Source organism: Coccinella septempunctata, chromosome 4 (genome assembly GCF_907165205.1).
Source record: "Coccinella septempunctata chromosome 4, icCocSept1.1, whole genome shotgun sequence".
NCBI classification, from domain to species: Eukaryota; Metazoa; Arthropoda; class Insecta; order Coleoptera; family Coccinellidae; genus Coccinella; species Coccinella septempunctata.
In genome coordinates, this window is record NC_058192.1 from 9,084,965 (window position 1) to 9,102,918 (window position 17,954).

At 35.5% G+C, this 17,954-nt stretch overlaps 1 protein-coding gene across 2 annotated transcripts in view; it reads left to right on the top strand.

Moving 5' to 3' along the window:
• The window catches only part of LOC123312164 (cardioacceleratory peptide receptor), a 45,944-nt gene that overhangs the window by 25,390 nt on the left and 2,600 nt on the right, over positions 1-17,954 (top strand). For both annotated transcript variants that reach the window (XM_044896420.1, XM_044896421.1), the window contains exons 3-6: positions 13,119-13,254; positions 14,594-14,791; positions 15,981-16,076; positions 17,638-17,820. In XM_044896420.1, the coding sequence (XP_044752355.1) occupies positions 13,119-13,254; positions 14,594-14,791; positions 15,981-16,076; positions 17,638-17,820 (613 nt within the window). The remainder of the gene's footprint in view (positions 1-13,118; positions 13,255-14,593; positions 14,792-15,980; positions 16,077-17,637; positions 17,821-17,954) is intronic.

A 17,954-nucleotide genomic window follows, 5' to 3' on the forward strand; every position in this document is an offset into this window, starting at 1 on the left:
ACCAGAGTGTCGCCATTCCATCGATTGTTGCTTCGTTTCTGGATCGTAGAAATGTACCCAAGTCTAATCCATAGTAACAATTCGATTTAAGAAGTCTACATCGTTTTCAAATCGAGCACAGATCGAACGCGATGCTTTTACCCTTGCACGCTTTTGGTCAACATTCAAACATTTGGGGATCCATTTAGATTTTTCCCATGTCCAAATTGACGTGAACTATATGATGAAAGCGTTCGTATGAAATATTCAGTGCTTCAGATATCCGTTTTAGCCCAATTAGAAGGTCTGATAAAATCATGTCATGAACTGCATCGATATTTTCGGGGACTGACACAAAAACTGGCCTTCCAGACCGGTCATCATCTTCAATGGAAAATTTACCTCTTTTGAAGCTTGCAGTCCAATTTTTCACGGTCGCATACGAAGGACATTGATCACCAAGGGAATTAAGCATATCTTCGTAAATCTGCTTACCTCTTAACCCTTTTAAATACAGGTACTAGATGATGGCTCGATACTCCAATTTTTCGATTTTCACAATTTCGATGGACATCATCTTTCTTTTAATTTATTGCGTAACTCTGGTTTACTTTTTTGACCGCAAACTTCTCACTGACACTTCTAATGAGTTATTGTTCGTTGCTATGGTAACGCAATATTTTTTTATGCATGGAACTGGTCTAGGCTAACTAGATATCAATACATCCTCGTACACTGCTAAACAATTTTTCGCAAAATTAATATTACCATTTCCTGCTTCCTGCATATGTCAAATAAAAATTCAAAATACTATATTCATTAAGAAAAAAAACGTTCAAATATTCAGATCATGTAAATTTATTAAAGAGATTCCTTCCGAAATTTCTATTTTTCGAGTTAATTATTTGTGTTTCTGTTTTGTCCTCTTACTAATGGCGAACTGTAAGGTCTCATTATCCCAGGAACGACATCATCCTAAATTCCTCCCCATCGGATGCCCTATCCATTCCCAACCCCCAAATACAAATGGGCCTTTTTACCCACATTCTATCAGTTCTCCCACATGCGTCCCACTCTAACCGAAATTCTCAGTTCATTTGTTGACCTCACTTTCTAATTATCATTTGCCTACGCCGCTATATCGTGTAGACTTTGATCGAGGCAAATCCTGATTGTACAGAATCCTCCATTGTACCCCAAGTTCAATTGTTCAATTTGCACTAATCCTAGTTTAGCAATTATCAGCCGGAGATCCACGACAGAAGAGAAGAATGGCATTGAATGACAGCCTTAGTCGACCGCTCAGATTGGAAAGGGCAGAAATTGCTAATTCCAACAGCAATTGATGTTTCAATGAATTAATGTTTGGGGAAACAGAAGCTGTTCCAGCATCGAAAAGCTGGTTCATAAATAACAGATTAAGGGACACTTCCCCCTTGAAGTTTCTCTCGTTATATATTCAATTTTATGGGTAACTTCCCTTACATGGAAGCAATCGTTTCCGGTTGAATATCTGATAAGTTTTCCCCGCTCAAAATGGTGCTTTCTGACTGGGTCGTCATGTTATCGACAATGCAGGAGAAATGTGAGTTGACGTTTTTTCGATCAAGTCTTGTTTTGGCGTTCTAGATTAAAATTTGGCAAATGAATTATACCCCATGTATTTTCGGTTGAAATTGCTTTTATTATTAACCGAGCAAATCTCTGGAATCGAGTGTAAATAAGTGAATGATAAAAGATACAAATTGGAATTCGAATGAGAAAACTAAATAATGAAAAAATATTTGAGTAATTTTTGGGACACATTTTTCAACCTTCTGAATCTGAGCTTAATCCTTTTGACATCTGAGATTTCTGTATGTTCTGGGAAGGAGTGTAAAATCCTTGCTGAAGTCGTAATATGCCTCAAAACGTAGAATATGAACATTTTGGCATATGATTTCGTCCTTTCCTATTTCAAAGGTTCGTCATTAGAAAGTATAAACCAGAACCACAGGACAAAACAGCTTTTTGACTGTTTCATCGTTCACACCAACTGTTTTTCTGGGAGCTATCTACATTCATTAAAATGGTATCAAAGTGAATATGTTTCAGTTGGAAACGTAATTGGTCCTTTTTGATGAATCAATGTCGGTAATAATGAAGCAGCAGAAACGCGTCAACCAATTATTTCTGTTATATATAGCCCTAAAATAGAACGTATGAATTTCATAGTAATTATTTTCGAGATCTCATGCGATTACAAGCTTTCGATTAAGCTTGAAAATGGAAAAAAATGTTGTTATTGGTGTAGAAGAGAATCGAATTAGTAATTGTCCAGTTTACTCATTTTTTTTATATTATATTGCGACGTTGCTATGTAATAATAAATCGGGGTATCCCAGATATTCTAAATTTCGCCTTCTGGTGATTTTGGCCATCGTGAAGAATGACTGTGTGACTTCTGCTGAATATTTGACGGTTTGGCGGTTTTATATCGCAAAAGTCCCCTCATAAATTCAATAATAATTTCTGAACGGACTATTCTGGCACGATGGGATGTTGTCTGGAATTTATGTCCCCGACGAATAATCTTGATTTACTCCTGTCGTCCCTAAAGTTTCATAGCAATCGGGAAAGTTTTATACGACCCAGGATTATGCGGATTCTTGGCTACTGACAAGTGAAAGTTCTCAAGGCCGATCTGTTCACCTAGAAATTCCTCCACCACCAATCATTTTCGGGTGAGGAGAATCAGGGAAATTATCGTTCAGGAAATATGAAGATATATGGGGATTTGAGCCAGCGATGTGCTAATTCTGAATTCGAAAAGAGCATGACATGAAAGACAGAGCATATACGAGGATGTATTGATATCTAGTTAGCCTAGACCAGTTCCATGCATAAAAAAAATATGGCGTTACCTAGCAACGAACAATAACTCATTAGAAGTGTCAGTGTGAAGTTTGAGGTCAAAAAAGTAAACCAGAGTTACGCAATAAATTGAAAGAAAGAAGATGTCCCGCGAAATTGTGAAAATCGAAAAATTGGAGTATCGAGCCATCATCAAGTACCTGTATTTTAAAGGGTTAAGAGGTAAGCAGATTTACGAAGATATGCTTAATACCCTTGGTGATCAATGTCCTTCGTATACGACCATGAAAAATTGGACTGCAAGCTTCAAAAAAGGTAAATTTTCTATTGAAGATGATGACCGATCGGGAAGGCCAGCTTATGTGTCAGTCCCCGAAAATATCGATGCAGTTCATGACATGGTTTTATCATACCGTCAAATTGGGCTAAAACGGATATCTGAAGCACTGAATATTTCATACGAACGCTTTCATCATATAATTCACGTCAATTTGGACATGAGAAAAATTGCTGCATAATGTATCCCCAAATGTTTGAATGTTGACCAAAAGCGTGCAAGGGTAGAAGCATCGCGTTCGATCTGTGGTCGATTTGATGCAGACTTCTTAAACCGAATTGTTACTGAGGATGAGACTTGGGTACATTTCTATGATCCAGAAACAAAATAACAATCGTTGGAATAGCGACACTCTGGTTCTCCAAGAACTAAGAAGTTTCGTGTCCAAAAATCTGCTGGAAAAGTTCTTGCTTCAGTTTTTCGGGATTGTCATGGAGTAATCATGATTGATTTTTTGGATAAGGGTAGAACAATAACCGGAGATTACTATTCGACATTACTGACCACTGTACGAGAAAAAATTAAAAAGAAAAGAAGCGAAAAGCTATCCAAAGGTGTTTTGTTTTTGCAGGTCAACGCCCCTGCACACAAATCTCATGTTGCTATGCAAAAAATTCGTGATTTAGCGTTTGAATTACTAGAACACCCCCCTTATTCACCAGCTCCATGCGACTATCATCTCTTTCCTCAACTGAAAAAAAGTTTAAAAGGTCGTAAATTTTCTTCCAACGAGGTGGTAATAAAAGCTGTGGAGGTCTGGTTTGCAGAGCAAGAAGAAACATTTTTTTTGAAAGGTCTAGAGACGTTGCAGGTTCGCTGTAATAAATTAAGAGGAGAATATGCTGAGTAACAAAATATTTTGACATAGAAATTTTGTTTGGTTCTAGAGTAGGCTAAGAATTTTTCAATATATCCTCGTAGTCCATAGAACTATAAAGATATAGAATTATGTGTCGTAGTCGTTCAGAGCTTAGAACATAGAACATGTATCTATGTTCTAAGGTTCAGAGAGGACCAAACTATCTGACACTTGATTCTCTCGTTGCCTATTCCTTCCTTCATTAAGTATCTGACACATCAATCCAATACAAAAAATGTATCCATGCCTACCAATTGTTGAGAAGTGTATATTGTTTCTCCCTTTCTTCAGGTTTAGAAATTTCTGGCTTCTGACATATATGATAACAATTTGAGCAACCACGAAACGCGAATTGCTAACACTTGATTTAAAAGTCGATTTTCCACCAGGGTCCAGGGTGAAGAAATCAATCTTTCTCACTGAAATTCGTATTTAATCTAAGGATAACGTGAAGGAAATGGAGCGGTACGTCCATGTTGGAGAAGTGTGGAGCTGGATGAATTGTTTTGGATATCAGTGGGCGGATCACATAAAATATTTTATATAAACTGCCAGCGGCGGTCGACAATTTTTCAACGGATGTGGAGATGGAATGTTTTCTAAACCGCCTTCTAATCCGGCCATTGAGGAACCCTTGTAAAATCTTATTTCCCCCTTTGTGGCTGATAGATGGACTACATTGGAATAGGGTCGATGGGGGAGTATTGGAAAATGTATGTTGTAAATTCAGATGTGATCATTTGTCGGTACATTGACCTGCAAATCGTCATCGTTGCTCGATGGCTATTCCTTCGAGGATATATCATTTGTTTCACTTGGATTCATCTTTGTGGATCAATGTTTCAAGGCTTGAGGATTTTATTATGTAAAACTTGCAATATATATTTTGATAAAGAGCATTACAATTTCAAATATCAAACAATAATTATAGCAAGTGTATAAGATATTCTTGATTGAAGTTAAGTTCTAAAAAGGAATTACAGGAAACTACACTCAATTTTCTTTATTTTCGATGATTATTTAAACGGAACCACTTCAGATGTTTATAAAGTTCGAAAATCGTCCTTCTATATGCTTCAGATAAATCCACAATAGATCCTAAAGTAGCAATGCAACGAAACGCCATTTAAAATCTAGAATCCAGACACTATTGGACTTCCATAATGGACTGCCCCTAGTTTCGCTATATTCGAATATTTTCAATGAACGCCCGATGTTGATAAGCCTAAGATCTAAGACTACGAATATTTTTCGTACCTATATAAACTCGACTGAGTTAGCAACCTATCGATATTTGGAGCAACAATCAATGAACTTCTTCGAACTTCAATGAATTGAATTGTTCAGGGCTTGATTATTTAGTTTTCAAATGCGTCAAGTGTTCTTAAAAAGTAGGATTACAGTATCTACTATCTATGAATCAACGTACGAACAAGCGCATACGCCATTTTGCAACCCATGAATATTTTTAATTCTGCCTAAAGCGTAAACGAATAATCTGAGAACAAATTACTCAAGATGGTTATCTTTACAGCCTTTAGCGAGCATATTACCTACTTTAATTTTTTTGGATTAACTCCAACTCGCTTCCTCAGTCGAAATAATTAGAAGGAATTGCTGATATTTGCTTACCCGGATGTGAATTAATCCTGTTTACGAGTGCCAAAACAACTTTCTAACTCATTGTGTCGGTTGTATAACAATTATCATCAAAACAAAGGTCGTAGAGAAAGAGTTTATTGCCTATTTCGGCTTGATAACACCATCGTAAAATGGGAGTTTCGCAGAATGAGGGCGTTACTGTCAAGCATCCTCCAGTCCCTTCATTCATCCATATTTCAAGGTGTCTATCACAGAGTGAAATATCTGAGTGACAGGGCTATTGGTTTGAATCTATTGATGTTTTCCGATTGTTTTCTTTTGATCGTAGGAGAATCGTTAGTAAGGATTTAAGGAGTTTGTATGAAAGATGCTTTTCTTTTGTTGATTTGGGATGAGCCTCTAATTCTTTTGGATAACTATCGAATATATCGTGAGGAGTAATTAAAAATATAGGGAATCTTATATTCTCAAACTAAAAATCTTCCTAATTTCAATCAACTCTGACGAATAACACATATACTGGCTAGTTCATTGACTCTACAGAATGATGAATTTCCAAGACATGACCCCGCGTCCCAATTCTCATGTGGAACGATAGAACAACAAACTATAAGTCCTTCAATTTTACAACTTCCCCCAAAAATGTAGGCCCTCCGGACTCAGCATCGACTCCTGACCCTGACAATTCCAAGTGATTCAACCTTCCTAAGCGAGTTTGAGTTAGTTTTACGACATTTCTATTTTCCATTGGATCCATTGAAGTTCGTTTTACGATTCTTTCAGGATTTATCATTTTATTGCTTTTGACCCAGAGGCAAAGTCTGGAAGTAATCCGTCATATTTGTCAGTCATAACTCGGATGTTTGGTAAACTGAGGAAAGAAGGAAGCTGGAGGTTCTTGATTTTCAATGTATGCTTATTTACATATTGAATTATTCAGAAGATGTAGACCTGATGTAGATATTTGTATACGATACCATTGAAATCAGCTTGTAGATTTATGCTTGTATGTGGAAATAAGTGATTGATTGATATACAAAGTGATATACAATTTTGTCAACTCATTGCAAGGATGAACCGAAACAAGAAAATTACTTTATGTTATGTCATAATATTCTTCTTCACTGACTGGTAATGGATATAAAAGGGATCGAAATAGAAAACTGAAAAGATTAACCTATTAAAGAGCTCTTAGAGTTAACGAAAATAATCATTATAGTAGTTTATATCGTTCTTATATATGAATTCGTAAGAAATTTGTAGAAGCAGAGCTGTTTACTTTAATGCAGCTCCAGATTCTTTGTTATTCAGCAAAAACTGATGTAGCATTTGCTCTACATCCACAATATTCCAATCGCATTCCATCCCCTTGCAGTTTTGGCCTCGAAAACAATAAAGTTTGTAACCAGCTGCAAAGGAATGAGATCAGTTGGAATAATCGATGGATTAGTCGTTGTTCCACCTTCGGAAATCATTGCAGGAAGGAGAATAAAGCGGAATAGAGCTGCATTTCCGGCTCCTAGACAGGGTGACACAAATAGCTAATGTTGCAGGAGCGTGAAATGTTCAAGTAAAGTAGCAGTTAGTTCAATGGGCGAACGAATTTGCAGACATACTGATTGTTCTCCATTCCTGCAACGTCTGCCTTGATTGGTGCAAGAGGATCCACAAAAATTGGGTCGAAGGTGATTATCATAAAATTAACAGTTTTTCTCCACGAAATGAATAGATAAGTTGGTAACACTTGTTTCTAGTTCGTAGGGTGATATAAAGGACTACTCGTTTTTTGGCAGATAATGTCTACAAGCCATCTCCCTCAACCTACATTCTGATGGGGAAAGGTTAGGGCAAACACGTACTAGTGAATATTAGAGTGCTACAAATAGGCTTCAGATTTTATGATTCCATGTCAGTCTGCCATCATACGTCTTTCCTCATCCTTATAATATTTACGAGGATATGCAAACGACAAGACGGCATGCTAGGCACGCACGATGTGTATTCCAGCTAAAGGACCAATCGAAATTTACTTCAAATATTTGGTTTTCCTCATCCCATTTGATGATAAAAATAAATATCTGGGACGCTTTTCGATGAAGGTGGAAATTGAAGGATGTTTGAATAGAACACATAATACAGGCAATAATCATACAAAATTGCCCAAAACTGGGGTCCATTGAATAAAAATTACACTCATGAAACTATATTTCAGTAATAATCGTCATATTTTTCAGATAGTATCTTTATTATTGGACCCCTAGACCCAATGTCGTTACTCAAATCATGTCTAGATCACAAGTTCGAAAATTCCCTAGTTCCTGATATGATCTGGTGGTGAAGTAGTGTGTAAAAGACTCAGTAATGAATAATTGTGGAGTAAATTTCCAACCTCTCTTCAATATTTCGAAAAATGCATGAGTTCGCGTCTGCTATGCACATAAAATACCTCAGTACCAACACCCACACTTATTGGTTATTTTCAACTGTAATGAATCGCATCGACTCCAATGAATTCAAGCCGAAGTTTCCTCATATTGTGTCCATAATTGGCGGGAAAAAAAAACGTCCGAACCTCGTCGAATTTTCCTTGTTTCGCTCGGAACCGAAGAAAACGTAAAGCGTGAAAATTAATCCAAATCAATTTACGGGGCCTTCAACTTGAACTTAGAACAGTCATTCAGACCCTTTCAAACCGGAGGAATATCTTTCACTTGATGTGAAAGGAAAGGGGGGACCCCTTGGTACAAAACATGACTTTAAATTGAGACCGTCCAGGGCTGGAGTGGGATGATAAGGAGATCTGTACAGCCATGAAAAGAGGGGAATCTGTCGGTGAGTTTAAAAAGGTTTCCTTCGATATATACTCGATATTCAAGAATGTATCGTCTGATTTTGATAAGCGACTAGCGAAACATGTAAATTATACGAAAAAATATGATTTAAAGATTTCATTATATCCTAGAAACATCTCTCTCTGGAATTTCAAAATCAATAGGGTAAAATGAACTCCTCTGCTCTTAGGCATTTGCCCATTTTTACAAGCTCATATTTGACACGATTTCCCAAATGTAAAGCGAAGTTGGAGAGAAGTGGACTTTTTTTGAATGAAAAATGAGAGTTTCTTATTTCGTAAACATTCTTAGTTGTGTTAAAATGCTAATGCAGAAATTTTTTGTATTTCTCTTAAGAACATTATTTCTTGGTGCGATTTCAAAGCATAAAATTACTTACTTCCTTCTCAATCCTTCCCTGTGTTTTCGGCCAATCTTTCGCATTCTCAAGGTCGATGTAGACATGATACGGCATGAATGAAACCAAGGGAATAGATATAAAACTCGGGGTTAATAAAGTCCTTTGCCATTAGTGCCTACGTTACTTTGTCAGGCTCATCTCTAAGAAGTTCTCAACGCTTCGCTCTGTTGAAACACATTTTTTGTACTCATGTTTTTCATTATGATTAATGTAGCAGTTTGAGAATTCTATTGAATACAGCTGGCGTTTCCTGGAATACGTCGTTAGTGACTGAAGAGTTATGGGAATTGGCCGTTTTGCAACAAAGATGGCTCGGTCATTTATAAGGATTATTATTCTTTGATTATATATTTTATATATGGACATGACAACTTTCTCTCGTCAAAACATTCGATTAATCGCACATTTCAGGCAATTTTTGAACAGATTCAACAAAGTTGAACGCTCGTGTTCCTGAAAAAAGATCAATGTGGCTGATTTCCTTGGTCGAAAGAGTAGCTGACCTAATTTTCATAAATTTTTGTTCAATTGTAGAATATTTCTATTGGATAATATCTACATATATTTCTATTGGTTCTATACTTCATTCAAATTTATTTTAACAGTCGGTTGGCCATGAAATAATTTTCTCAAGTTTTTGTAACTAGAACGAAGTTAGGTTGGCACTCATGAAATGTCGTTAATGTCATAACGCCGTTGCCACAACTAATATCAATTTTTATTACGAAAATTCGAAAATGCCGAAAGTGATTGAAAAAAGAGACAGGGTTTCAGGAAGTGCTATTTAGAATTCAGGTCCGCTCATTCAAATAGTTATATTCTAAAATCCACAATACGTCAGACGGTAGCGAACATATTCAAGGTAAGAGAATTTATATAATGTTTCATCTGAATCTAAACGACTTATATTTCAGCTGAATATTTCCACAATCAGAAAGATTGTGAATGAAGAGTATGACAAAGAATTTCCTTCTATTGGGAGACCCAAAAAAGTGGTGGCATTTCAGAATTTTATGTTTGAGTGAATTAATGCGAAAAGTTAACTACAGGATTTTCGATAAATGTCATCGGAGAATGAGTTCCCTAAAATGGATTTTTCTGTTTTTTATTTGACTTGTCCTATACAATGTAAATGTCTTAAGGTACTAATAAATACCTAAATATTATAATTACATCAATGTATTAAGATGAATAGCCACAAATACGCGCAAGTTGCCCTGTTACTGTTTATTCATGTGAAATTTTTGTTCAACGGTGAAGTTGTATCTTAACTTCAACTCCTTTTACTTATATTGATGCAAGATGATTTTTATTGAAAAATTTAACATTCTTGTAATTATCTGTTAATTCCTTCGGGAGATACCCATTGCCAACCACTGCATCATATGCATTTCATCTTCGGGTTAATATTTTTGAAATCTACAAATGATGTAAGCCAAAGAAGATAACGAACATTAACTCTCCTCAAGCTAGTGCATATTATGATATTATACTGATCTCTTGTATTTTCCATGCAAATAACTGGATTTGGTATGCCTTCAATCAGTTTGTATAAACTTCAATTATGTTCGTCAGATATTTTCCGAAGAGATTCGACATTGTGATAAAATACGTAATAGCAGAAACTTTTACGTAGGACGGGCAACATAGCGTTGATTTAAAACCCAAAAATGTTTTGACTAGCTTCATAACCCCACATTTTCGTACTATACAGAGTGAAATGTGTCAAATTTCCATGGCCAACCGACTGCTAAAATAAAGTTGAATGAAGAGTAACTTCTGTTCACGACCATACTTAAAGAGCATGACATGAGGACAAAATTTTGACACTTGAATTTGAGAACGTGAAGTTCTTTTCAAAACAAGTTCCATTCTAACAAAAATCAACAGGTCTGAAGTGCTTTAGAGAGAATTATGCACATCGATTGAAACATCCCAATAAATCATTAAATAATGTTGTTACTTCTTACTAAATATCACACGTGTAAGTTCCAATAACCTGTCTCTTCATGAAGGTTTTTTGGAACATATGATATGATCGAAGGCCTCATTTACTTCGATAAAATGTAATGAAAATAAGGCATGAATTGGAAAAAAAGAACGCTGAAATATCCGATTAGAGATCCTCAAAAAAACACACAACGTCAATTAATTCTGCTCTTACAATTTCCAAAGTTCAACAAGAGGATTATGTTTTGACTACCTTTTTAACAGCATTTTCCAATTCATTCCTGCCCCTAATTAGTCAGGGAATAGATTGGTGGGTCTGCATCAACTACATGAAAAGAAATCGACATATTTTCCTATTTTATGAGGTAAGCCTTGAAATATCTCGTATTTATATGCAGATATGTCGTTCGAAGATGATTGCAAATTGGTGAAGGAGCTGGTTGCAACTTTCCGTTATTACCAAAATCAGTAATGTAGATTTTATGTCATTCTAGTGAATAATATGAATATAGGTATAGGTATAATTTCTTTTTTAAAACATGGGTGGAAGTGTGTTCCTATCATTCATCTGTTTTTAATTTCAGAGAAACGAATTTATGCGTTGAATATGCGTTATTTGGCTCAGATAGGAACGTCAAAACAAGGCAGTCCAGTTTCGTCCGCATTTCAGCAAAATAACAGACAACATTGTCGACGCAAAGTGAACGTTATTGTATAATGAAATGATACATCGAATAATATCCGAATAGCGTGAAGCCCATATTTTATTTTTATTGCTGGTTATCATCTTTATTTTATTGATGTTACCAGAGATTTGGTGTGCGAATGAATTATAACCGTTTCGTTCGTTGCTTTTTGGCTCGTATCGAATTCGGCTGAGAGCGAAAACACTTTCTACCTTTGCGCGAAAACTTTTTATCTTCAGCTTCGAGAAGATATATCGCGCAACATTCTGGGAAATGATAAATAAGCGATTTTTTAAAACTGGAATTTATGTCTCACTTCTTCGAACTTCGTGGGCTTTTTTTGCAATAGACTGAAACTTCTATTGATTTTTTGTTTGGCAATTTTCAGGATTTTGAACTGGGGAATTGATCAAAACAAATATCTTTTCAAGTGTAACGATGGTAGTTGTGATGGTATTTTCTGATATTTCGTTTCTCGAGTTTCTATAATATAATAAACTGAAAATTGAGGTGTGATTGGGAATTTCTCGAGATATAATATCTGGGCTGGTTGTCTTTCAAGTATCTACATAATGGCGATATCATAAACTTCTTGGGTTTCTTGGCATTCCAATTTCGAAATCCTAGATATGGAAGGATAGGCTATTATTATAACATTTCTTGGAAAGCTTTGATGAAAGGACTGCATGATGGATACTCATTTCCTTCTTCTAGCTGTTGCTTCTTTATGCAATGTTGTGAACACAATGAACAGACGTCGCCTTGTCGAACATTACTCCCAAAGATATTAAATTGATACTGGATATTGCACTCAATTTTCACATTATATCACTTAAATGAAATTGTCATTGCAATTTCAACAGGGAGCCCGTTTTCTCCATTATATCGTTGTCATTATTGACACCCCTCAGTACATCACTTATCTACTGAGAAATAACTTCGTTTAATCAATTCGGATGAAAATTGCCCTTTCTCTTGCAAGAAACTAGATGGGAAGTCTATACTGCAGTTTCAGTTACCGGAAATATCAATTTATACCGAGACGGGAATTCGGTGCAGTATTCCTGGCTTCATCAAGATCTGAAACGCAAACTGAGAGTTGGTATTTCATACATATGTTCCGTAGCTAACTTCGACAAGAAGTTACATGGATTAAATTGAAATATTGCTCTCCTCTATCTAAGAAAGTAGACGGCATGGAAACAGATAACAGTGGTTTTATAATCTAAGCACATCAGTCATCGAAACTCTGAAAAATTCCCCTTAAAAATGGTAGCAAGATAGAGAAATCGTTGGTTTTCAAAATGGTAGACCCTTTAACGTATGATTCAAAGATTTCCCAAAAATTATGACCTCTCAGAAAGCTGACATCTTCAAGTTCACAATGTTATATGAAATGAAGAAGCTAACACCTTCTGTTTGGATCCTTTTTGTACCTGATGAAAAATAACACTTCACTCGAAGGTGAATTTGTCAGTTCCAAGCTTTTCATGCTCTTTCCAATAATATTCGTTATTACCTATGAGAAGATTTGTTGTAAAAATATGTATTTGTAAGAAGGGCGTTATGAAGATAAACGTATTATTTTCCTTTGTTACAGGCTGAGCAATTCGCCGTCCTTTGGGTGCTTTTCACGATGATTGTTGTTGGAAACTCAGCAGTGTTAGTAGCTCTAGTCGTGAGCAAAACAAGAAAATCAAGGATGAACTTTTTCATCAGACAACTAGCCATTGCTGGTAAGTCATTTCATGGTGTTAACATCTAATTAAAATAGCCAATCTTTCTATTTCAAGTGCGAATATGAAAGTCACATATTTCTATTCAAGTATTTAGTAGTAATTCAATGGAGTAACAAGATGTTCATTTGATCAAATATCTAATTGTGATGTCAAGATTGCATCATACTCTTTTCAGAATCCTTGACAAGTTTAACAATGAGTTTTTTATTATTATCGGAAATACTCAATGAATTTTGCAGTCTTTTCGAAGAAGAAAATCTGTATGTTACCTTGGAAAGAAGGAATTCTTCTACTTTTTTCACAATGTTCGATAAGAAATTTTTCTACCCAGTATATCTCAGGATGATTTTCGATATATCAATTGTGAGAGGTGCTATCGAGCAATTTTTGACAGAAATTCAATTCTAATGGGATTCTGCACAACTTCAAAATTCCAGATAATATGAGTGAAGAATATTGGATGAAAATATATGTTTTCCTTGCATGAAGTTACGAGTTGAGGCCCGATTGTTGCTGGACACTGTATAGAGTATAAGAACATAATACATAATTGATGAATATGGGTTTGGTTGCAAAATGGCGAATGCGTCGGTTATTATTTTTTTCATCATTTGTGGGAGATTTGAGTTTCTATGGATCATTATGGGTCGAAAAACTCGAAGATTTCTTCTACAATCAAGAAAAAAACACGAATATCGTAAATACCAATAAAATTCAAGGCGCTTCGAATGAACCAGAAATCCATAACGTGGTCATAATTCTCGGAAGTTTTCAAATAGCACGTTCCAAACCACATCGTGAACGAATATATTCCTTATATGGCTTGTTTTGTATTCATCCTTCTATTCGGAGAAACTCAGATTCGACCTTGACGTGAGGGGATGAAAAGTCAAGAAAATATGCCGGTGCCAATAGTTGTAAACGACTCCCACAAAAAAATGTGAATTGTTCAAAATTAGAGAGCTTTTAAATGTGTTTGTTGATTGCAAATGGAACAATTCACTTGGAAAAAGTTGATACTACTAGGTGTACGTCAATTCACCCATCCTTTTTTGGAATTTTCAATGACCAATGACCAAAATAATGACAATTTGGTCCTATCACATCAATAGCACTTTTGATTGGATCTTGCAGTTCAGGAAATAATTATTTAATATTACAGATTTCAGAATTTTCATGTAATCTAGAAAAAATTAATCGAATATGAACTTAATTCTAAAGAAACATCAGCGTCTCTTGATGTAACTTTGCCCGAGAATTTGTTCTATTCTTATTTGAATTCAACTTGTGTGCTATTTTCTCATGAAAATCCCACAGTGACCAACTTTTTTTCCAGACCTGGCAGTTGGCTTGATAAATGTATCGGTAGATATTGCATGGCGAATCACGATAGCGTGGTACGCAGGCAACATCCTGTGTAAATTGATCCGTTTCCTTCAAGCAGTCGTCACATACTCGTCCACCTACGTACTAGTGGCCCTTTCAATAGATAGATACGATGCCATCACGCACCCTATGAACTTCTCCGGTAGCTGTGAGTATGTCTATTCTGAGCAAATATAATGTACATTGAAACCCAAAACTCTTTGATCTTTATTTTTCACAATTACATTCATTTAAAACCTACGGCAGATTGAACGAAATCAATTCATGTAATGGTAATGGTCTTTCAAACTGACCCATTGTAACTTTCGTAGATCTGAATGGGATACATATTCTAAAAGGGCAATTCTTCTACAAATAAATTTCGAAATTTCATCGAGCTTGGAGAACTTATCCGGCCTTGCTGAATTTTTAACTGACCCCATCTTTTTCGATTTTTTCGAAGGTCAACTTGCGAGTAATTTATCTTCCAGGAAAATCATCGTAAATCTATACGTTTTCTGAAAGAGAAACTCTCCTAGTAATAAATCTGAGACTTTCATCCATCTCGGCACAACCGTTCGGTCTTGAGGAAGTTTCAACTGACCCCATCTTTTTGGGAATTTTTCGAAGGTCAACTTTACAGTAATTTATCTACCACGAAAACTATGGTTGATCTGAATGTGGTACATATTCTGAAAGAGCAACTCTTCTAGTAATAAATCTGGGAATTTCATCCATCTCAGCAGAACCGTTCGGTCTTGAAGAAGTTTCAACTGACCCCATCTTTTTGGGAATTTTTCGAAGGTCAACTTGCGAGTAATCTTCCAGAAAAATTGTCATTATCATCAACTTCTGTACATGTGATACATATTCTGAAAAAGTAACTCTTCTAGTAAAAGTTAAATCGGTCTCTTACTCTAATTATTTACAATCTCCCGAAAACACTTCATGAAGGTGAAATTGACATCCAACAGATACCTGGATATCAACTGATATGAGGAAAATTAACGGCACGTAGACAAATTATTGAATTCTGAAAAAGTGGACCATCAATAGTTATTGTCGCGTTCATTAAATCTCCAATAATGTGAGATACTCGTATGCTCGTTGTTTCAGACATCAAAGAATCAAATAGTTCAACGTTCAGATAGATGAAAATATAGCTCTGTTTTGTCCACCTCTGTCAATCTCTTGCATTAAAGGTATGTCACCTTTATTGATCAGAGTTTCAGTTTTCCACACAGATGGGCAAATGAAATAAAGGGGCGGAAATGGTTCAATTTTTTTTATTTTAAAAGAGGTGTTTTCGTATCGTTCGGAAAAAATTTCTTTAGAGTAACCATCCAAATGCTTTTCAGGGAAAAGAGCAAAGGTCCTAGTACTTCTGGCTTGGGTTTTGAGTATGATCTTCTCCATACCAGCACTATTCTTATTCGAAGAAAAACCAATTGAAGGTAGGTGAAAGTGTAAATTTCTGTGAAAACCATGGATCAATTTGAAACTTGTTGTTATATAACATACTAACTTCAACCATTTCGTGATGAAATCGAAATCGAATACTATTTTGAAACATGAAAGAATTTCTTTAGTTCAAATCACCGTGAGAATGATATGAACGATTTTATCCTCTCTTCAAGTTTTCTTCATCGTTATATCATAAAAATTGGGTCCTTAAGTAACGTCTCATTTCATTCATTCCATATTCCATTTATTCCACAATCTATCGGATATTTACAACTTTATTTACCAGAAAATCACCAAAACAAACTGGGCGATATCACTGAATTTGCATGCAGAATGCTGTGAGATACGAAAACAAGCTCCCTGTATCGGTTTTAAAGGAATAATTCTATACTAGAATCCCACCTTTTCATTCCATCTAAAGATATTATACATAACTTTTCCAAGTTCGCAAAATATAGGTACATAATAAAAATGGAAATCGGTTTGACGATGAGAGTATTTGCTTGGAGGAATCTACATACATTAAACAAGGAAAATAACATAAACCCTATGGTAAAAGACTTCGAAGTTTGATGCTTCAAGCTTCAATTTTATTTTGGGGTATGCGATTAAATTTCGAAGATTTTTTTCCAAGTGATGAGCTGTAACAGCTTCAGATGAGGTTCAATGTCGAATATGCATCGATTTTTCCTAGGGTTTTAGCGATATGGCGAACTATATGGGAGATAGAAACGAGATCACATTCCATAAAGGGGTTAACGAACATTTGATTATCATCGACAAAGAGCTGAATGACCCTAGAAGATAACAAAAATTATAGTCCAATGGGGAATATTCCTTCTACGGTCTGCAATTCCCATTCGAAGTGCACCGTTTATTATTTCACAGTATGCCATCTGACGTTATCTGAGACAATAATTCCAAAGAATTCAATTTCGTACTACAGCACATTGAGTAAAAGGATGTATTAACATCATTTCATTACTTTTTGCGCGTTTGTTCCTAGTAACAAACATCATTTTGCCCAAATGTCTGTAATATTCGAATTTTGAGTCGAAAATGGTTTATAACTGGTTTAACTTTGGTATCATTGGCATGGGCGTCGACAGAGGTAGGGGCCATGGTGGGAAGAGACTCCCCAGATACTGAAATCCACATAAAACTAAAATGAACTTCCCAGACCCCCACTAAAAAACCTAGCTACGCTAATGATCATTGGTAAAGAATTCGTAATCAAAATCAAGGCTGAATCCAGCTCATTGTTAAATGCACCCAACTTTAAACAGCTTCTGTTGATAATTAATTCGTTAAAAATTAGCTAAAAAATAAAATATCGAATGCAGTTTTATTTTTAACTGATTTGATTGATGTAAATGCATTTTGTGGTGGATTCTAGCAAGTAATTAAAGAAGTATGTAACCATGCAATTACCTATATATTTAGATAATTATTTATTATATAAATAAAGGATGTAATATTTTGTCCCAGATCGCAAATGGAATTCCGATATGCCTGCACTACCTGTATTTCATACGAATATTTTTTTTTTAGATATTCCCCAATGCTGGATAGATTTGAACCCCACTCAATGGAAAATCTACATGACATCGGTGGCAATTTTACTATTTGTGATACCAGCTTTAATCATCAGCACTTGTTACGCCATAATCGTATGGACTATATGGTCTAAAAGCAAACTTTTGATTCCTGTTGGTCATGTTCCCATAAGACAAAGTGAGTGTGGCACTGGTTAAAGAGAAAGAAAGCGTTTTGTGAAATCGGATTTATGAAACTATTGAATAATAAAAATTTTATTTCCATTTTCTTCTCTATCGAACTTTATTGACACATGCAATTTGGCAATGAAT